At 36.9% G+C, this 24284-nt stretch overlaps 1 protein-coding gene across 1 annotated transcript in view; it reads right to left on the bottom strand.

Annotated features, from left to right (window-relative positions):
* Nucleotides 1-509: 509 nt before the first annotated feature.
* PFI (tubulin folding cofactor E / Pfifferling (PFI)) overlaps nucleotides 510-24284 on the bottom strand; it is a 198055-nt gene continuing 174280 nt past the window's right edge. The window contains exons 11-15 of the mRNA XM_089788779.1: nucleotides 1684-1752; nucleotides 1507-1598; nucleotides 1320-1396; nucleotides 1135-1212; nucleotides 510-1035 (exon numbers count right to left, since the gene is read on the bottom strand). Of these exons, the coding sequence (XP_089644905.1) occupies nucleotides 925-1035; nucleotides 1135-1212; nucleotides 1320-1396; nucleotides 1507-1598; nucleotides 1684-1752 (427 nt within the window). The 3' untranslated portion in view covers nucleotides 510-924. The remainder of the gene's footprint in view (nucleotides 1036-1134; nucleotides 1213-1319; nucleotides 1397-1506; nucleotides 1599-1683; nucleotides 1753-24284) is intronic.

The raw sequence follows: 24284 nt of genomic DNA, 5'->3' as shown, positions 1-24284 counted from the left end.
AGTGGATGTAGTCCAGCATACTGGATGAACCAAAATAAATCCTGTGTCAACTCTTCGCATTTACTGTCTAGCATAGTTCAGATTTTAATTTCATTTTCTGTATTTTCTTTTAGCTCAACAGAGACAAGGGCTTAAAAAGAAACCAAAGACAAATAATGCATGTGACACACAAAAACTATACCTCAAGAAACTACCATGTAACCATGAATCCACATGGCACACACCATTGTTGACCCCGTTTCTAATCTTAGAACATTACCAAACATGTTTCCATGGAAATAATGAATCTTGCAAGCCCCTCATTTAGGCATATAAAAGGGGTCCCTCTAGCCACCATCCTTCCCTTCCATAGAGGTGTTTAACTTCACTTTCTTGGTCTTCTTGTGGAGGCAATAAAGGAGCATATATTTTATGCACCACATAATAGCCCAATAAGGGATGGATGTCACATGGTCTCAATGAAATGAACATAAATCTGGACAAGTTTTTAATCCTTCAAGAAACTGAGAGGGGGACAATGTTCTATTTTTATTGTCAGTTATGACAAACATTTCATTTCAAAATGCATCCATGATTTAGAAAATGCATTTAGGATTCAACAACTACATCCAGTTCTCACTTCAGGTATATACTATATAATATCCCACCCATGCTTCATAGCAAAGAAAGAGAAGCACTAAATTTGATTGGTAAAAGTTTTCATTGGCATTTTGTGTCCATGCAGAGGATTCCTAATCTTCAGGATACCAGATTATTCAATATCTTGTGGGAAGCTCTGATCGTTAAACTTAACATTTATTTAACAGAACGAAGATTCTAAAGAGGAGAATTTGATAAATAAACATATGATGAGATAAAATCTGGGCAACTGAAAAATTTAAACCCCCAGATCAATTGGTTCATTCATGGACGTGGAAGAAAATGCTACAGCTGATTGTCCATTTCATCGATTAGTATATTCCCTCCATTGGCCCCAATTCCTAAATCCACAAGTGTTTCCATGTCATCAATCAGAGGAGTTGGAAAGGGTGTGTCCTACATCACATATATTCCACTATTAGAATATTCATATAATAAGTTTCATTAAAAATAATCATTTTTTACTTAATCCTTTATCCAGAATGTGATATGCACCTCTTCTTTGAGAAACAGCCTTAGCTTGATAGCCTTCAATTTAAAAAATCCTTCACAGAGCATTTTCAATTTTCCAACCTGATTCACACAACCAAAGGAATATCAGAACTAAAATCATGAATTGCTAAAGATAGAATGAGAAAAGCATATCTTAGAGGTGTATCAGAAATAAGAAATCGATATACCGTTGTTGTAGCTGGCAACTTCTTTGTTATTGGAGCCTTTTCCCCAGCAGTTGTTCCTATGTATGTCAATGTGATTGCTGTGAAAGATCAAACACCGCATATCAGAGAAATATCATAAGCAAAGGCCATTAGATTCTTTTTATCATAAAATTCTTAAACTGTATTAAAATAGAAGCAAGATCCTCACAAATAAGTCCAGCTGCCATTTTTTGAGGACCAGTTACCCCAGATGACAAGTTTTCATCAGGCACATCATGTATTGCCTTGAGTTCATAAAACCTGACCACATTTTATCATCTGAATATGAGCATCCTATACATCCATTTTCGAGTCCTGATATTTGACAAACTGCACCATAAATTACCTTGGATGTTGTTGCAAAATCTCTTCCCGACTATTTCCTTGCATTGTACTCATGACTAACCGTACATACCTACAAAATGAATTTCTATGTTCAGTAGCTGTCCATTATTTTTTGCTGAAGAATTATGGACACATTTGAACGGAAGATTTATGCACCCATGAAATCTTTATGACCACAACTGAGCTATTGGAAAAAAAAATTCAGTAACCATTAACATTGGACTAAGTCAAAAAGAAAAGCAATGGCATTTTGCATTTGGAAGGACCTTAAATTAGGAATTCTTACATAAGACCATTCATATTATAAAGGGATCCAGAGTTATTTTACAGGAACAAATGTAATTGTGTAATATTTGTAAGTCCATAACAACTTCCACCTGAAAGCCCTAAATTTAATATTGATTACGCTATATGGATGAGACAAGCTTTTCTTCTGACCATATAATGTAGACTAATTAAGATAAACAGATGTAATCTACTAGACACTTATATCTTATATGTAAACAAGACCCATTAAAAGGAGACACCTTATGGACTATGCAAGTTCTGAAGACCCTTGCCGCTGTGTTCCATTGGGAGATATCCCCAGCCCTCAAAACCTTGTTGCCATCCCCAGTGGCATTCAGCATATGGTGGGATAACAGGGAACATCCCACAGCCATCCCCACAATCTTCAAAATCTTTGAAAAATGTTGCAGATATAGTAAATGCTGCAGTGATGTCCCCAGCAGCAAAGTAGTTTTTCTTAGTGTTAATAAAATGAAGTATTTATCATGAAAGCATTATAAACGGAGCAATAAACATATCATGACAGCCAGACAACAGCAATTATACTAATCATGATTCAAATTTATAGCTTATGATATACAAGTTATTTAACAGAACACTGACAGCACTGATTTTGATTTGTTATTTATCATTCAAAAAAGTCTAAAACCTCAAAATTCCTATGGTATTCAAGTCAGTCATTATTGTCAGTTGCAAAGGTGCATTGGTCATAGTCTGGTACACTGTGGTGTGATAGTCTGGTACCCTGTGGTATGTGCTGTCTGTTAACTTGTACAAATTGCACAAATCTCTCTCTGGTGTATAAAATGCATGCACTAGTCTAACTAGCGAAATTATACCTCATTCACAACAACACCACCCTCCAGTGCCACTTAGGTTGAACACCTTTTTACCACAAGATGGGCCTTCTGCATATAAATAGAACAATTAGCCACATATTTGGTGCAATGCACCACTTGAATCGGACCAACTTTCTTCTCTTAAGAAGAGGTTTAAGATTCCAAATGTGACTCTTCATACAAGAAGAATATTCCACTGCCATACTTCTGTCACACTAAGAAATACCTTACCACATTTGAAATTTTATCAGGATCATCTAAACTAGTGTGACTCAAAAGATTAAAACCCGATGTCTATGAGCAAGTATGACAAGAATTTTAGGGGTCACTGACAAAAGGCCCAACTGCATCAAGGGTTGTGGAAGCCCATTAGGCAAAACTGGATAAGTCCTTATAAGCAATTGGTGGTAGTGGATCTTAATTTAAACTTCTCATCCTCAAGAGATGGAATAGGTAATGAGGGAGAAGTTGGTGATGAAGAATCCAACCAAGGAAAGCCCTTATCTCACCATACCACCTAAATAAAACATCTCTAGAAATGGAATCAAATAATGTATATGACTCAGCCATCCTCACAGAAGACAACATATACAAGTGGTCGGCTTTTCCTCCCCATGGCTCTTTACTGTCCATCTGGAGCAAGTGCCTAAGCCTCACTACCAATACTCGGAATAAAGATACATCTAGCTTGACATAGGATCAAGCCTCATCAAGAGTCATATTTTGCACCACCTTATGTGGCATGCAACTAAGAATACAACTAACTTCTTTAGTCCAAAAGATGGAATCCATATTCTATGACTGAATCAAACAATTCTCCATCTCACATAATGATAGTTTCTCTCAGCCGCCCCATTTTTCTATGGAATGTAGAGAATTATAAGCTGATGTTGAAAACCTATTGAATCAATTTTCTTCTTCTTCTTTGCACTTCTTATGGAAGTGTCCAGACCTCCCACGATCCCAGAAAATAACTCTGGACTTTCTATAAGATTTTAAGATCCCTTCGACTTGATTTTATAACACTTCTTATTCTACTTTCCCTTTTCCTCAGGTCTTCCATGAACGTTAAGGGCCTCCTTGGCACTAATAGGTTGCTTCCTTTTAGAAAGAAAACAATCCATCTATGATGTCCCATTTTTGACAAGTTGCAAAAATCCTTAAGAGCTAAAATGTATAGATAAGAGGAATTAGATTTGATTATTTAATATTATTACGAAATGGGAAATCCAAAGGTCATATCAAATAATTAAAGTGGCTTTAAAAAATTCATAATAATTAAAGTCAATAGCCAACAATCTTGATTCTTTAAGAAAACTAAAAAATATTATTATAAGGAGACTTTGGGATTGATGAATGTATGGAATTATCAATTATTTTATTATAGTTGCAAGGAATTTACTGGAGTTGCAGGCTCAGTACATAAGCCCTAAAGTCGCCATTTTGCATAGTGAGACATATCTACCCTAGATGGACTTGGAGGAGTTGGCTAGGCTTCCCAATCTGAGCAGGATGGTTCGAAAACAGTAATAAAGATATTTGCAAACTGAGGTGTATGCATCTATTTGAGAAAAAGATATATAAAGTTATGTTTGAAGTTTGAACACCAGAACAATATCATATTCAGTATCAGTATTCCTGATGATTTAATAAATGAGCATTCTTTCGGGAAAATAGTTTTGGTCTTTTTATATTGTCACCTGAAATGAATTATGTAATATTGGCACAAGGTTATCTTGGTCACATATTATAGGGTGTAAAATAATTGAATAGTGACGCCTCGGTGGAAGCCGTATTTTATCTTCTATAGTTTGAGTATAGATTCTTTTTTGTTTTGTATGATGAGCCAATGCCATTGAAATTCATCAAGATGCTCTTCTAGGCTATGAAACCGTGAATCGCTGTTGCTTATTGTGAACAGCTTTTAAGTGATTCATGGGGAAATATTCCCATTATTTCCAGTGTAAGTTTTTACTTATAGTATTTTTCCTTCCCTGGAAGAAACGCACAGGTTCCTGACAGGAGCAGAGACTCCTTGGCATGGAGTTTCCTACTATAATGATTCATGATAGTCAATCACCATTATAGATTGCAAGATTATCAGTTGCTTTCTATAATCGTCGCATTACTTGAGTTTGATCACATAATATCAGTATTGAAATCTGGTGAATATGGCATAAGAGGACAATAGGCTGAAGAGGTGTGCGTACTATTGACTAGACTACATAAACCTCCCTCACGTGGCACAGAGATATTTTGGTTAGAGGACTGCTACCCGAATGCTAATACTCAGGGTGGAGATTCCCTCTCTTGGCATGGACAAACTCTCAGAAGCACACAACCTGGAGTACATCATTCCAACTGCTGTTCATCTCATTCACTGTTGTCAAGGGTTCAAGTCTCACCAGTGGGGGAAATAATTTGCAAAATGTCAAGTTGCTGATGTGCAGTTATGAGGTCCGCAACAGAATCTCCCAAGATCCCTTATGTATTTTGAGGTCAGAAAACTTCATTAATTTATTACTCTATTAATACCAAGTCAAAGAAACATATGTGATTCAATTGTGTGCAACTGGAAATTTATTGTTGTTAATGGCATTATTAAGAACTTGCAATAGCCAATGCAACAAACAAACTATTACAAGAGAAACAAATACTTCAATGTGCGTGCATACATCTGTTGACAAACTGTGTTACAGCTAGGTAGTTGGAAGGTTTTAAAAAGAGTTAAGCACACATTCAAAGGGAATCTTATACCACCACATCTTCAGAGTTGAAGATAACAAAAGTACTGCCGATAGCCATAGTAAGAGAATCCCACAAATTAGACAAAGAACAAAGCAAGATCTGGTGTTTCTCCTCAACAATCTTAACAACAATAGATGTTGTAGTCGGCATACAACAACTATTGTTGTGTTTGATGATTATCCATCGTATTAATTGTCTGTATTAAGTCGGTCATCAATCTCAAGTATTTTTAAGTGTCAGTTGGTTGATGGACGTGTTCCTTTTGGCGACTGTCAGGTCTTTTAAATATGTTGTGTACTACCAAGGAAGGTAGTAGAACAATATCTGATTAGTCCCAATGAAGCTTGCAACATCAAGGCTTGCACATCATATATCATATCATCCATGCTTGCATACAAAATAAGTCATTCCTTTATACCCTTGAAACTAATTTATCCTGTCGGCTTACAAAACTCTTCCCCAGAAGTGCCCACGCAAATATCCAAAATAGAACCGTGTTATCCAAGAGCTAAGACTTTGGATGTCCTCCCTTCATTGCCAAGCAATTGAATTGTCCAAACAATTCAATTAGCTACGCCAAAATGCCCGATTACATAATTTGTGTTGTAATACTATTATACTGAACCGGTTATACTTGGCATCACCAGAACTCATGCCAACTATCACATAAACACAAGTGACCATACCAAAAGCATATATACATTGTATATATCATATTCCTAAAGTTGTAGCCGTATCTGATAAATCTGCTATTGTTGTTGACCAAAATTGTCTGACTATATCCTAAATTTTTGCTCTAGAGTCAGGCATATAGACAAAACCAAACCCTGGTAAAATAGATACAAAATATTAAGAAGTATGAACAATGAGTTGAAATATAACAATAAAATACTCTCTTCGGGCAAAAGTGCACCCAAATAATATAGATTTAACCTTTTTTATCTTATTGGTTTAAATTGAAAGATTAATTTGATGTACACTTTGAAATTTTTATTTAACAGATTGTTCATCTATTTTTATGTGATAATTGAAATTTGTGAAAATATTATTTATATGGCATGAAGTTATAGAATTCAGTCGCAACAATTTTAAAACAAAAAATTGTCTACTGCCAACTCAAGAGCATTACCTCCTAACTCCTTGAATGTTTGCAATTAGTTGTGCCCTAAGTTACAAGGAATTGTTGTTAAAGCATGGGTTTGGGTACTAGTAAAGTTCAAGTTCTTTCTGGGTGCCTGGGTTCTCTATGGATTCATATGTGAACAACCCGCAACAAAGCGAAGTGCCCAAGAAGTACCCGAGGCTCGAACCCAAGAAAATATACCAAAATATGGTCATGCACATGAAACAAAATATGCATTACTTTTAAATTCTCATCCGAACTCCCTATTCATTTACCAAGCAAAAGTTTATATTAAGCCTTTAAACATTTATAAGCCAAATATGAAAAACCCAAGATTGTATATGATGTTTCTAATGAAAATAATATGAATATTATTTTTTGTAATTTGAGTTTTGGTTGTGTAATGACATTTTGAGACTTGACTGTTTTCATTTTTGCAAATTATCAATATAATGTATGAGATACTTTATTTATAATTTTATTTGCAATTATGGATTTATGAGCGTCACTCTTCTTTTCTATTTATAACTTTGGTGTTTGAACATGTATGTATAAATTTATAATATATCTGCATATATACATACATATGGACAAACTCGTACCCATACCCAAACCCAAATAGGCAACTTCAAAGTTCGATGTTTGAACATGTATATTAAAAATTATAATATATGTAAATGCGTGTGTGAGCGTATGTGTACAGACAAACCCATACCCAAGGAAAAAAATTGCTATGCACGCATATTATATCCATACCTGTACCCAAACCCATATTGGTTACTTAGGTGCTGCCTTCTATGCTTGCATCAGAGAGCTCCCATTTGTACTTATGTATTGAAAATGTAGCGCAACCATTTTATTCATAGAATATTTTGTCATTTTGAAGATTGAGGGTTTCATGGGTTGGTAGGAGACTTGGTTCCAACTGTAATATAAAGACAAAAATATTGGAAATTGAAATCAACAATTTTTTGAAATGACAAGGTTATCTTAGGGTGGGGGAGGTACTGTCCATGAGACATATTCACAAATATCAGGTATAATTGTTATTTTTTTGTTGTTATGCATGAAATCCTACAAGCAAATATTCCATCAAGCGATTAATGATGTAATGATAATGTGTCTGTGTTTTTTATTAAGGTAAAGGCATGTTTTGAGGGGACCCAAAACCCTATACAACTAGATTTTGAAGGGGATCTAAAACCCCACAAAGACAAAATGTTGCCATGGAAAATACAAAGAAATTACAACTGCAATCTAGCAGCCCTAGGCAAACAAACAATCTGCAGCCTAAAAAGAGAATACAAACTGAGAACCAGCTGCCCAAAAAAGCCAGCAACTAAGGCCAAAGCCTTACATCAAAGAACCAATCACTACAAAATGGTGATCCATGGGGTTTTGAGGTTCCCCAAACCAATAAATAGGGTTTTGACATGGCTCTCAAAACCAGCCAGCAACCTTAACCAAAAACAACCAGCCACCAGAATAGACCCTTGAATACTAACACTATCACCTAGTAGAGGACAAAAGAACCAAACAACTGAAGGTAAAGAGAACCTCTTTTCGAAACAAAAAACAGGAAAACACAAAACTTGGGTTTTGACATCACTTCTAAATCAGCCAAAGAGGTTTTAACATGGAAGCCCAAACTAACAGTTCGAACAAACTAGCATCAACATAGTGCAAGAAAATATTCAATTGCATCACTCAGTGCAACAAACAAAGGCCAATGCGTTGCAAAGAACAACAGTTAAGACAAATGAACAGGTTAAGCTTCACTTGTATCATAATATAGCGGTTTTGGAAGGCTCCCCCAACCTTCACAATGGAGTTTTGAAAGGCTCCCCAAACCTTGATCACACACCCCACATAGGGATTGTTAGATTTCCCGGATCTGCTACAAATGTACTAAGCACTTCCAGATTGGTATGTGTCTTCCAAATGCAACATAGTCTTAGATTTATATATAGAGAATAAGCCATGAATAGACATGCCCCTTCACGGGAGATGTCTATTCATTAATCAAATAATTAATATAATAACAAATTTAATCATATATATATATATATATATATATATATATATATATATTCTCATATAATAATAACCTTATATCTCAAATATAAAGAGCACGTATATAAATTATATCTCATATATAATAGGTTTATCCGACTGAAGCTACCAAACATCAACTCTCCCTCTTAGCTTAGAAGGATAAACAAATAAGATTAAATATTACTTCAACGTAATATTACAAATAACAATTTCAGAATATCTCATTTGATATCTCAGAAGTTTTCAACCATTTGATATCGCATTCGATATCACGAGTATTGCTCTTCAAGAATATCAACACATAATATTCACCAAGTGCCCAAATAAGGTTTGATATAACATTTGATATCAAGAGTATTGGTCTTCCAGAATATTAATGATATTCACCAATTACTCAAAAAGTTTTGATATCACATCTGATATCAAGAGTATTGGTCTCCTAGAATATCAATGATATTCACCAAGTACTCAAAATAACGTTTGATATCACATCTGCTATCAAGAGTATTGGCCTCCCAAAATATCAATGATATTCATCAAGTACTCAAAATAAGGTTTGATATCACAATATCAAGAGTATTGACCTCCCAGAATATTAATGATACTCACCAAGCACTCTTTAAATAATGGCCTTCCAGAATGTTGAGATGCAAAACATTCATCATATGCTCAATTTGTTTGATCTCATAATACAAGTTATTGTAAGATCGTCACCTTCTAGTAACTTCTACAAATACAAGTGACATCATTTGGAAGTTGTCACTTCCTCATGATGTACACGAGGGGTAGGCCCATTAAAATCACATATTCACGAGGTATATTCATGAATCACAGTCATCTTGACTGCTATAATTTATTGATCACTAGAGACTCCATCTCAACATGGTTTACTCCCTCTGAATCAATATGATCAAGATCATCAAAGGTTGACTAAATCATATCTTCTATCTGCTCCCTCTCTTTCAAGGTTGCCTGAAATGTCAGCCTCCCTTTGAATTTCAATCTCGCTCTTTTGTTCTACAAGAACATTCTTGGAGGAAAAGATCAAGGTATATAGCTCATATAGAATTATAAATAAAAAAGAGACTACTATAATATCCAAGGATAAAAAATAATTCTGTATAATAATATAAGATCATTTTAATAAAATATAAATAAATATCTAATTTAAATATATACTTTTAACATAGCTGCATATATTCAATCTTCTATATATATACTTTAATCTATATTTTGAACATATTATTTCCCTAATAATGCCACATATAGTAATCTAAGGTGACTAGAATAATAAATAAAAGTAATACTGAAGAAATCAAAAAATACTTATCTCATAAATTCTCCACTTTATTGCTCATAACTCTATACCTCTTTTACACATCCTTATCTGCAACCTTTCACCTTGCTTTAAATATGTTTTCTGCTCAATTTGTGGTGAGTCCCTTGCCTATGCAGCATACCATTAGAGGTGATCATGGTCGTCATGCCTTATTTTTAGCCAATTCATCCTCACTAGTTGTATTAAAAAAGTACCTTTATTTAATGGAAACAAGTGCATCATCTTTTCTCTCTTGATTCAAGCGCAGGTCTGGTTAAGATCTAGATATTCTATTTTCTATTGCCCACAAGCACATTTTCATATTCTACGAATTCATTTTGTGCATATTGCATACAAGGCACCGCATGAAATTTTACTCTTTCAAATAGCCTAGTTTGTATTCCGTCAATGCTTCTACATTCATCTGCAAATGGTTGACGAGCTTTGCACATGCTTTATTATACCACCTTAATCCCTCAATTTAACATGATTGTAGACATGGTGGATGGGGTATGTGTAATGGACACCCAGGAATGCCCAAAAGCTGAACCAACTGCTGAAATTATATTAATTCTAAAAATGCTGCAATCAAGTACAAAGAGATGTATTCCAAAGGCCAAACCCTAAGGGAATGACGTCTAGAATGTTACAACAGAGAATGAACGTCCCCTATTGCCAAAAAAGAGTGTGATTCACACATCCAAGCTGTTATCAAATGCAAGTCATAATCATTCGATACAATAATCTCATGCTAAACAATGAGACTCTCACCCCTATTTATCCTATTCCTTCACCCTTCTAGAAAGAACTAAAACATTAATTAATTGCAAGTGCTAGAAGCTTCCCCCTTCCAATAATTAATGCACTCTCTAGAAACTCCTCTCTTGCAATAATTAATTGTGCTTCTAGAGGCTTCCACCTTTCCAATAATTAATACACACTCTAGACGCATCTCCTTTGTAATACAATAATTAATTAAATTAAATAAATATAAAGCAACCTTTTAATTTTAATTTATTTAATGACTTTATAAGAAATTAATTTAATTTTTTCTTATCCTCCACTTAGACTTTGGAGAATGTGAAGGCCAAAAGATGGGATCATTACAGTATGTCTTTCCTAACCCGTCCATTTCAACCACAGTAATAACTGATACGATCAATTCATCATTTCTACAACTTTATTGTCAATGCCCACGACCTTTTCATCTTCGAGGAACATGTGAGTCATCCTTGATCTCTGACTATTTCTCTTTTGCAAGCGGTATTAAATTGTGTTTGACTTCATACCTTATCCTTATAAACTTCCTCACTTCCTATGTCCCAATGAAGAGAAAAAATCACACAACAATGAAGCTTTACGTTTCAACTTTCAATAACGATAATCGTATCCCAGGCTATGAATGACCCCCGATAACCCCCAGATTGTAGTTTGTAAAAGTTATATAAATTTAAATCCACTCGACTAGAGGTGATAAACTCAATATGAATAAATCAGCCATACTGAGATTTTTCACATGCTTAGACAATCATTCTAGAAACACTCGAGAACAACAATATTCAATACTCGTGTCTATATGTGTTGAATATGTGATTTTGCTTCTTGCTTGGCTGCATTTGTAGGTATTTTCCTTTATATGCTCTGTGATACCTTTAATGCTTTCAGATTGATCCACATGTGCTTCCCTTGGATACATCTGTGTTTTTTTTCTCAAATCAGTAATCTAGTCTTTTCTATCCTTTCTTACATTTGCAGTCTAGCTCTGATACCATGTTAGATTTCCCGAATCTACTGCAAATGTACTAAGCACTGCCAGATTGGTATGTGTCTTCCAAATGCAACACCCTCTTAGATTTATATATAGAGAATAAGCCATGAATAGACATGTCCCTTAGTGGGACATGTCTATTCATTAATCAAATAATTAATATAATAACAAATTTAATCATATATATATTATGTTAATTTTTCTCATATAATAATAACCTTATATCTCAAATATAAAGAACACATATAAATTATATCTCATTTATAAGTTTATCCAACTAAAGTTACCAAACATCAACAAGGATAATCATCAAAAAGCCAATTGAAACACTGTGGTTTTGGGAGGCTTTCCTACCCATCATAACCAGTGGGAAGATGAAGCAATAAATACAAATCGGAAGATTCTTCTTAACACTAATATGACCTTCAACAATATCTCTCCAACTGCATATTCACTAAGCTTCAAAGAAAATCCTCTGCTCAATATGAGAGGTGCTCACTTCAATAGGTTCTAACCAAACCCCATGTCAAGCAACCAAGAAGGGGTAGAGTACTCCAATAGCATCATCCAATCACTCCCACATGACAAATCATCACTTCAATAGATGATGCCCCCACCTCCATAACCCCAATAGGGAATGAAAGATGAACAAAGAGTTGCACCCTAACCACAGTCACAAAAGTACTCTCCACCTCTCCAGGAGTCACATTAGATTTCGGGTAGAGTCAACTATATAAATCCTTTATGATAGCTCCATTGAAGCAAAGTCCTTTGAAAAACAACTTAACAATCCCAAACAAAGAAATGCAGCTCTGTGAAGAACAACATTAAAGCCTCACTGAGCTGACCTAGAAAAGAATCACACAAGAACTGACCCAAAAATCCAACCCTAAGAAGTTGATCCCACCACAGAAAGCACCAAGGCAGTAATAAACCATCCCCACAACACTAAACTTCCAGCCAGCAAGGCATTAAATATAGCCACCACCTCTAACACAGACCACTCCAGCTATACGAAAAACTCCAACAGGGGCACCACTTTGAGATCCACCCACCAACCAAAGAGGAGAGGAGCAGAGATCTCCACTACACATAACATTCCCCAAAATTGAAGGTTGTCACCTTTCAAAAGAGAGGGCACGCGCAAAAGAATGTCCAACAAACTAGGCTAAAAACACCAAAACAAGTCTAGGCAAAAGATTCAACCATGAAAGGGAAAGGTGATGACACACTAGAAATGTCACCAAAGGACCAACCCAAAAACCCCAAGCAAGAGGCCTCCAAATCTTCAATGAGCTCCGAGGAAAGATATACCCCACTCCCACAAGGAAAGAAGGCCCCCATGAACACAAACTCCCGCAACCGACCCCAACGCACCATCCACAGTAATCGGGGAAACAAAGAGTTTCCAAACATCAATAAACACACCCAAAATTCTCTAGAACATAGTCAAGAAGCCAAAATCCCTCTAGAGCAAAGATGGACTTCCAGAGACAACCCAAAAAGAAGGTAGCCACAAGTCAAAACAACACATCCAGAGGACCACAAGCTGCCCACCAACATCTCCATCTTCATCACCACCCGAATCAGAAGCACCCTCAGCATCATCTCCTCCTCCAAAGACCCTAACCTAACCTCCACCACTTTTGTTCCCCCGTGAACTCATTTCGAACTTCAAGGGGTAGTAACAATTATGTTTGTGTTAATGTTTGTTATGTTGGTCGCTTTTGCATCGCTTTTGCAGATTTGGAAAAGAATATTCATTGGTGATAGTCAGCCCTTTGGCATTGTGATTTAGGGTTCAAATGGGAATTTTCATATTGATACTCTAGCAACCAACAATTTCCTCATCATTGGTATCAAAGGTTGACTAACGCTTGAAAGTGACAACAACAGAATGCTTCTACAATGATGTTAACATGTTGTTCGTTTTTCGTTTTGGTAGAAATGTTGATCAATGGCAAAAAGATTATTTGGTAACAAGGTGATGGCAACCCACTAGCAACACTGGCTTGGAATTATCAGTAGTGGAGATTGAATATGTGGTACGAGATAGGGTGACAATAATGTAGAGGCAGTGGCTACAACTTCCAAAGAGAATTTGAGGTTTGTAGGCATATGGTCTTTCAATTTAGCAATACTTTTTTTATTATTCCTCAAAATTCATGTGTATGCAAAACCCATAAACCCTAGACCCTGCAATAACAGAACAAATCTTCAAACCCTACAATTTGGCTTTGATCAGTCTCACTCAAACAAAATGAAAAAGCAAGATCAGCATTTTTGGCTGTTGCACACACAGTTGTGACAAATTTCACCCACAATGCCTCTAAATGAAATTTGCAGAAAATGTCTTGAAAACCCTAAGCCATAGATCAGAAGTTTTCTTTGATACCAATTGATATGAAACCAAGTTACGCAGCAATCGTATAAAATCATTGTAATGTAGGGATGTGAAATCTCTCCAGAGACTCTGTAAATTAAATCAATCTTGAATAGAAAAAACTTACAACCTTGAACATACAAAAACTTAAATAGGATGAAAATGATAAAATAATGGAATATAACTTATTATAGGTTCCTAACATCATCTACTATACCCTATGAATCCTCATTGATTGATCATCTCCGTCATATTTGATATGGTTTTCTATATATCTTTTGAGAAAACAATCAATTTAATATAGATAAGGATTCAAGAAAATATAAGGCGTTTTAGTAGCACATGTAAGATAGTTTTTGGAAGTAAAACATTGCACACTCCAAAACTAATGAAAGATCTCTTACAGAAACTATCAATTTATACTAAACCAAGCCACAAGTAGGCTTGACTACAAACATTAAATACATGAAATAATAAAATACTTAGGACAGGCTCCAAGTTTACAATGCATAACTAACTCAAAAGGCCACATAAGAATAACCGTCCTTAGGCGTAGGTCCACGTGCCATCCAACTATCCAAATCCAAGAGTGCACACGCCAACTCCCTCGGATTGAAGCTTGCAAATACAACCTCCAAAGTCTGACAGTAAATTAGGAACACACGACCAACAGTCACCAAAACGGCTATAACTTCAAAACAACAACTCCAAACTCTATGCACACTTAGGACAAGGTTCCCCAACATGCCTCAAACACATCCCCAACCACGCGAATCATAACTCCACAAATCCGATCCCGAAGCCCCTACACATAGTCTTGGGATGCTCTTGCATCACACACCCCAGGTGCGAAGAAAAGATGTTCTCAATAGTTGGAAGAACATCTTTTAGGGTTCAACACATAAACCCCGAACTAGTTCTTCACATACATGTCCCCCACATCCACTTGTACACTCTTGCCTATGTTCCACTTCGGCAAATCCTTTTCTACAACACTCATCTTCACAACTGTCTTTGGTGTACATCAAGTTTGCTTTCCACATTGATCTCTAACCCTTTCAAAATCCCTCAATTACACTCGACTATCAAAACACAGGTTCCTTCTACCAAGTTTTGCATCTTGCAAAGGAATCAAGGAATGCTTCCTGCCACTCTTCATGATAGTAAACACATTCTTGACACAATCATGCACAGCTCTGCAATCATACTGCCAAGGTCTACCAAGTAATATGTGCCAACTACTCATGTCCACAATATCACACAACACCAGATTCACATATTGTTCAATCTGAAAATTAACAAGACATTGCTCTCTTACTTCCAAAGCATGCTCATCTTGTAACCAACTGATCCTATAAGGACATGGGTGTCTCACTCTCTTCAAAACAAGTTCCTGAACCATCTCTTCAGCAACTAGGTTAGCAGTACTACCTGTTAGAAATAGATAATATTAAGAGGGGGGGTGAATCAGTATTCTACAAACTTTTGCCCACAACTGGATATTATTAATTACTTTACAACATGCATATGAAAGTAAGCCAACAATGTTGAATAGTAGATAAAACCATGCACAAAGAGAACTCATAACACCATTATTTGTTAACTAGGGAAACCCAGGTGGGGATGGCACCCACAGAATGATCCACTAAACAAAAGAATCTTGTTAAGGATATTGACCCTATTAGGAGTCTATGAATTACATATAATGTCTCGGTCCTTGTTAGAGTGCTAGGCCCTATTAATAGCCTCAACCTTGTTAGGAATTGCTTCAACCCTTTCAGGACTTGGTATTACAATTACAACTGTATGCAAGAAGAGCCCACTACCCTAACATGCAATTATACAATATAGTGCCTTATACAAAATAAGATAGATACAAAAACCTCTTTATTGTTGACTGTCGTACTTCGCATAGCCTAATTTGACATCAGAATTCGCATCACAGATCTCTCATATAAGTTCGCATGTCATATACATAGTTCGCATATACATCATATACTTCGCATTCTTATATATTGCATTTATCGCACATCTTATTACTTCACATAAAATAATTATTTACTTATACTATTTCCTTTCACAAAACTCTTGTGTAGTCAGCTTGATGCAATCACACGTTATGTTAACTTAGGGTAAACATTTAGGATGTCGGCCCTACATAAATAAGTAATTATTTTGTAACCAAAATAATTCCTTAACACTTTATTCCTATGTTCTATTGTACTCTGTTATGTTGTGCATACTGCCTTTACTGGTATTTGACCTATAACTTTCTTTGTATTGTTTGCACTGATCTGCGCACTTAAGTACATCATCATGACAATCTAACATACCTTCCCTTAACTTCACACATGTCAAATATCTCTGTAGCCTTGGCTATACCAAAAACAATCTCTGCATTGCTAGAGAAATTGTCTAACACTTAAGAAAAATTTCTCTCTCTTATTGTAGGATCTTCAACAGTATATTCTGCCATCTCATCCTGAGATATGTGTTGCCATGAATGACAACCCTAACTCATCCTACCTATCCATATTGCCAACAACCTCCCCCTTTGGCATTGATGGCAACATATGGGAAAATTGGCTATGTCCCAAAAATGTTATACAAACAACGATAAAACACAAAAAGAAAACTTATAGAAATTGGCCTTCAAAACTTCAAAATTTTATTCAAAACTTAGATCATTACATATCATATTACCATCTTTCCTTATCTCTCCTATTACAATGATTTCCTATATACATAGCTAAGCTCTCCCTTACATATATATGCATCATCTATTCAACTTATTCAATTTTGTTACATTCTTCTCCTCCTTTGACATAAATGACAAAGGTGTCAAAATCTATCTACATGTTAAAAATTGTGTTCCATTACCTCTTCTTAGGCTGAGAAGCAAGAAATATAGTCACCAAAACTAACTGCAAGACTCTTCATGTTCTTCTCCCATGAGTCCTTGACTCCTTCTGAGATACAGAGAAGAGCGCACAAACCATAAGATGCTATCTCTACTGCATTCAAATCTGAGTACACAAAACTGTCAAAAGATGTCTTGATTAACAGACATTCCTCCAACCATCGCTCGATTGTGCTTAATCTCACAGATAGGTGTTTTCTTAGAAGTGAGAACCTCTTTGTTATTCTTGATTTTTTATCTTCTAGCAGACTTATCTCATCATAAATTTTGTTGACCTGTGCTTCTACTACTTCATATGCATACCAGGTCAACTCAACTGACTGGCCAATGCTTCCAACTCTGCCCATTTTGCTTTAAGCTCACTGTCAATGTCTTTTGTGAAGCTAAAAGACATTGCACACTTCACAAATTGAGTTCTTCCTTCAAGCTCACATTTCCTTAATGACTTGATGCAAGTATCAAGAGTCAATAAGTCATTTCTAGTGTTTTGATAGATAGTGTCAAACGTTTGTGCATTATGCTTGGCTTGATCTTGTGCTACTACAACCTCTGACAAACTTATGAATTCAGCATTAAATGCTTGAATCATAGCTTTGGCTCTGTCCTCTGGGTTAGGATCAAGTGACTTCACAGTCATGATTCCTTGCAATTTGTCAGTAACCTCCACGAGAGTTTTCTACAAACTCTTTACTTGTATGTTCTTGTCGATTATCTTGTTGAGGGATGATATCAATTCTGATTGATCATCATCATCTGAACCAGTAAGTGCAGCTAGGGTGAGAGAAGTGTTGGGTGCACTTGGCTTCTCATCCTTCCCTGCTTTCTTCTTCCTTCGTTCTTCCTCTCTTCTCTTTTCCTCATCCTCTTTCTTCTTTTCATCTTCCCTTCTTCTGATTTCTTCATCCTTTTTCTGTCTTTCCTCTTCTTCTTCCTTCTTTTCTTCTGTTTCTTTCTTCATCTTCTCTTCTTCTTCCTCTTTTCTCTTCTTTTCTTCTTCTGCCTCTTCGCATCTTCTTCTTCCTTCTTCTTGTCTTCTTCTTCCTTCCTTTTCTTCTCTCCTTTTTTCCTCTTGTTTTCTTCCTCTCCCTTCTTTCTCTTCTCGTCTTCTTTTCTCTTCTTTTCCTCTTCTTTTTTCTATTTCTTTTCATCTTCTACTCTTTGCTTCTTCTTCCTTTCTTCTTCTCTCTTTTCATCTACTTTTCTCTTTTTCTCTTTGGCTTCAATCTTTCTTTCCTCTTCCTCCTCATCTGAGCTGGAGTAATCAATGATATTGCCAACAATGTTTGGCCCAAGATCCTCAAAAGGATCTTCTGCGATGTTAACTGTAACACCTACAGTGTCAGTTTGCATAGTATCTTTTCCAATGGAGATCTGCCATCTGAGTGCCCTTAGCTTCCAGTGTTGTTGTTGGAGTACTCTATTCAACAATCATAGGGCTTGCTCCTCCTAACTTCGTGCTCACTCCCTTGGGTACAAAAGTCATATACTTGACAATAGCTTCTTTTGTCTCTTTGTTTACCTCTTCATAGTATCCCCCCAACAAAGAATGTGTCTTCTTTTATTTCTTAGCAAGGGCTCAATCCCCTTTCATATATCTTACAAGTCTTCATCACTATTAACTTTGCAAAGCTTTTTTATCATATTTTCTCTTATTTTCCTATCTTCGCCAATGACTCTTCTTCTATTTATCAATCTATTATACAAATCCTCTCGAATCTCTCTTTGTACATCTTCAAACCTTTTATTCTTAAGGATCATATTCCTTACTACTGCATTCTCCAACTGAATTATATCCATATTGCTATACGTGCTATAAAACTTATTCAACTCAATGAAATTATTGTCATTAATGTTTTGCATGTTCAAGTTTTCTACCTTTGGCTTCCAAGGCTTCTTTCCAATGGTTGTCCTTGCTTTGCCAACTACCTGTTCAGAACGTCTATCCTCTTCATCTAAAGATTTATCAGACTCGTCTTATTCAACCATTTGCAATGTCTTTCTCCTCTTTCCAGGGCCACTTGATAGTTGCTTGGTCATTTTCTTGCTAAATGACTCAGCCTCTTGTTTTACCTTGGTGAGTCTTTCTGATTTTCCATTGGCTGGAGGAGTAGACGATTTGCCTTCTACAATTTGCACCTCCTCTTCATCAATCTTCTTCAAAGGTTGTACTTGGGCTACTATGGCATAGGGAACAGTAGGTATCTGTGAAGTAGATCCTGCTACTATTACTCCCTCTGAAGGTATTTCTATGGCAATAGGAGTAGTTGCCAATACCTCAATTTGACCACTAGCCTTCATCTCCAAGGCTATACACTTTATCTCATTGAATTCTTCTCTACTCATCCTTGATTCTTTGAGAATAGAATCAATTTTCTTCTCAACATTCTTCTTGATTTCTTTGTTGTAGAGCTTGCCCTCTACTTCTCTGATTTTCTCTGCACAAGTTCCCCAACTAGAAGTGTCCTTGTCCTCTTCAGACTTGAGTATGATTTTCACATACCCTTCAATTATTGCTTTACTTAATTCATAGCCCATGGAGTCTATGAACTTAACTCTTGGCATAACTGCCTCCATGCATGCTACATGTGTTTCAACCATGAAACATATGTCCTACTTGTACTTTTCTACCAGTGAGGATGGTATCCTATACCTTTGCTTCATCGCAGTTTGAAAATCTTTCATCATTCTGTTGATGTGTTCCACAATCTTTTTGTCTGTTTGTTGTAATGATGAGTCACCTATTTACTGCACAAGGTAAAAGGATACTTATCACATGTAGTATAGCAAGATTTAACACAGAACAAATACTTTATTCATATATGCAATATGCACTCCAATGCTTATAATATGATTATGCTCATTATAATGATTTTGATGATCAAAAGTCCCTTTTGGATGGTGTACATATACTTTCTCGAAGGGGTGACAACCCTCACGCACCCGTTCAGATACTATTCTACTCGTCGGCTACAACATAGATTTTACCAACAACATCATCCCCCCCAAAAAGTAAAATCGTCTCCGAATGACAATTACAAAATTACCGAGACAAATTAATAAAATGGAATACATTAACTATGAATAACAGAATAGATCACATTCACATTCCTCATGTGCCTGCACCAAACTGGTCTCCAAAACATGTTGCATCTATAGCCTCTGCTAACACCATACTGTCTCCTTAGCCAATCTGACCTTGATAGCCATTTGTGCTGCCTTCTCTGCTTCCGACTCCTGCGTACGTTGAGCCAAGTGTCGCTCTACTGCCTCCAATTGGATGGTCAACTCCTCTCGAGCTCTCTATCCATCCATCGAGACAGCCTCACATCCAACACCTACTTCGAGTGCCTCACAGCGTAGCATCCCTCTCAAAAGGCTTGCTCCAGTGCTCTCTCCACCTCTAGAAGACAAACACTCCATGCATGTAGCAGCTCCAAGTCTCATCAACTGGTCACACTTCCCACGATTGATAACTGAACTGACTAGGGGTCTAGAAGGCAACACCCCCAACGAGGTCCCACACACACTCCCTATCGCGATACAAGGCAGGGTTGAGGGGCACACCATTTTTGTGATATTCTTCCTATCCCATACTCTTTCTGCCAACCGCTTATGTTTTCTTCACTACCTATTTATGTCTTTCCCTTTGGCACCAAAAATTATTCATTATGAACTGTTTTGATTTGTCATCATTTTTTTTTAGAACCTCCTATCACCCTTCTTCTGTGTCCGTACGGTATCCACTTTGCTATTTGTTGTAGGGTCATACGACACTCTGTACAGTGCACTTGCACCTGAGTTTTGTCACCCTGTATGAACGTGTTTCCTCGTTCAACTTGGCCATACAAAGCTTCCTGTCCCCTTCTATCAAAGGTTGTATGGTGATGTCTCTACCTCTTGTATGCTTCCTCTTTACCATAAAGTGCTTTTCTCTATCTTCTGTTCTCTATCGGTTGTACTTTCCTTAAGTCGTACGATCACCTCAACTGGTCGTACAGTAGATATAGTCTACTAACTGCTCCTTCCATACTAAACTGGTCGTATGGTGACTCTCTCTTCCTACATTCCCCAAGTCTGTACATCCATACGGTACATATACTTTTGTTTTATGCTTCCTAGTTGGTCGTACGGCAGTACAGTATCTCTAGCCATACGAGTTTGCTCCATTTCTTGTTTGTACGACCGTACTATGTTTGCTATGTAGGTCGTACGCTTAGTGAACCACTAAGTCGTACGATCTTCTTTACATCACATGAATGGTGTCCCATTAACCGTACACTGTCCTCCTTGAGCTTGTACGGGCCGTACAGTAGTCTATTCCTTCCAACTCATAGTCATACAATGTCATCTTCTTCTCCCACACTTGATACATGTGATTTATTGAAGCCGTAGAAAGTCTTTTCAACCGCACGGTGTATTATATGGCCTTCCATCTACTCTTTTATCCCTGCACTATACAATTTTACATTCTTTATTATTATTTACATTTACATATATACATTAATAATTACTATTTTTTATACTGTCTCTCAATTGTTCATCCACAGAGGTGCGTTATTTCTTTCATGATAGACTTTCGACTTTGACCCATTCACTACATCGGCTACTTCCTTCCCATTGAGTGTCCATAATTTTATTGTTTTTTTATCGCCCACTTCACAGATTTTATATGGCCCAACCCACATTTTTATAAATTTGCCTAGTCTGATCTCATTGCGCCCATTATACTTCAAAACTAACTGGCTTGGTTGAAATTTATTCAATTTCAAATGCTCGTCATGTCATACCTTACGCCAGTTTTGTGCAACTTATGTGGCCCATTGTGCCTGCAATCATCGCTCTTCCAGTTTATTCAAGTTATACAATCTCTCCATTAGGCTTTCCATATCGCCCAGTTTGTTCTCAATCGCAATCCTTAAACTCACTACCATGAATTCTATCAGAACCACTGCCTCCTGTCCATACATCCATTGAAATAGAGCGTGTCCGATTGTTACCTTATATGAAGTGCAGTATGCCCATAATGTTGATGGTAGTTTCTCTTCCCAATCTTCTCCCTCGACTGCACAAGATTTATAAATCACCCTGACCAAGATCTTATTCATGGCTTCTGCTTGCCCGTTGTCTCTCGGGCAATACGGGCTCAACAATGAATGATAAGTTTTGAACTCGATAGTGAGTAGTCGGATGACATCATAGACAAAGTGTCCTCCCCGATCGCTTGTTAACTGCAGTGGAATCCCGTACCTGGCGATGATTTGCTCATTAATAAATTTAGTTGTGCTCATTGCGGAGTTGTCTGGTAGTGCGTGTGCCTCCACCCACTTTGTAAAGTATTCCGTCCCCACCACGATGTACCTGCACCTTCTAGTTTGCTTACCTTAAGGGGTCCAACAAAGTCCAATCCCCATCTTTCAAATAGCTACTGCATGTGCAAAGGATTCAGAGGCATGAAGTCCCTCTTCAGTGGTTTTCCAGCTCTGACATGTGTCGCATGCAACAATCCACTCTCTGGCGTCATTGTGTATGGTTGGCCACCATAATCCTGCCAGAAGTATCTTCTGCGCAATTATGTCTGGCCCCATCTATCCTCCTATTGATCCCTCATGTGCTTCCTTCAATACCTTCAGAATTTCCTCCTCCAGAACGCATTGCCTTAGAATCTAATTGGGTCCCATTTTGTACAATAACCCATTGATCAATTGAAATGTTTGCCTCCTTAACACTAATTTCCTTCTCTTGTTTGACAGCATCTCGCTAGCAAACTGTCCCGTCGATAGATACTCTCTGATACGTGCGTACCAAGATGGCAGTACTGCAACGTAAAATAGTTGCACGTCAGGAAAATCATTGCTGACTCCTTCTGGTGGCTCTCCTAATTTCATCCTCGACAAGTGATCCGCACTTACATGACTCTTTCCTGGTCACACCACAATCTTGAATGTGAACTGCAACAATAATAACCATCGACTTATCCTTCCTTGAATAATCGGCTTATTTACAAGATACAGCAGTGCCTGATGATCTACATTGAATACAAATGATGTCGCCAACAAATAATGTCTGAATTTTTGTACTATGTAAACCATTCCCTAGTGCCTCTCGCTCCTTCGTACTATAATTTTCTCCACCTTAGATAATAATCTACTTGCAAAATACACTGGATGTCCAATCCATGGTCACCTGTCTGTGCCAGCGTTGCTCCAATCGCATAATTCGACACATCCACATGAACATGAAATTCCTTATGCTAGTTCAGATAGGCTAGAATCGATGTTGTGGCCAACCTCGTTTTCAATCAATCTAAAGCTTCATTCTGCTCCACTTCAAATTTATAAGGTTCGCCTTTGCAGGTGAGTTTGTCCAACGGGTAGGAAATTTTCACAAAGTTCTTGATAAACCTCCAGTAATATCCAATGTGTCCGAGGAATGATTTTACTTCTGATACATCCGTCGATGGTGGCATATCCAAAATTACATAAACTTTCTCTGCATCCGTCTTTAGCCTTTCTTTGCAAACGATATGTCCTAACAGCTTTCCCTATGGTACCATGAATCTACACTTCTTTGGATTAAATGTCAGTCTCGCCCATCTACATCTCTCCATGCATTCTCCAAGTGTTGTTATATGTTTATCTTCTGCGCTGAAATTTGACCAATCATCTAGAAATGCTTTAAAGTTTCCGAGAGACATTTTATCAAATATGTGTAGAATAATTCTCTCGAACGTTGCCAAAGTATTGCACAATCGAAACGGCATCCTGTTCTAGGCATATACTCCATCTTCCACAATGAATGTTGTTTTTAATCTGTCCTCTTCGGCAATGGATATCTGGTTGTATCCCAAAAACCCATCCATGAATGAATAAATCTCATGCCCAGCAACTTCCTCTAGAATGTTATCCGTGAATGGTATCGGAAACGAATCTTTGATCGTTAGCACATTTAGGCATCGAAAGTCTATGCATATTCTTATCTGCATGGTGTCCTTTTTCAAAGATATCACAATTGGTGATACTCACTTGTTTGTACTCTAAAAATAATTCCTTCTTCCAGCATCTGATCGATCTCCTCTGTGACCCATGCAGCATAGTTTTTGTTCATTCAGTACAGTCGCTTCTGTATGGGTACTGCACCTTCTATCAACAGTATTTGGTGGA

Source organism: Cupressus sempervirens, chromosome 6 (assembly GCF_028749045.1).
Source record: "Cupressus sempervirens isolate cs-2001-9-10 chromosome 6, ASM2874904v1, whole genome shotgun sequence".
In the NCBI taxonomy this organism is placed as follows: domain Eukaryota; kingdom Viridiplantae; phylum Streptophyta; class Pinopsida; order Cupressales; family Cupressaceae; genus Cupressus; species Cupressus sempervirens.
This window is presented reverse-complemented; position numbering and strand designations above follow the sequence as displayed.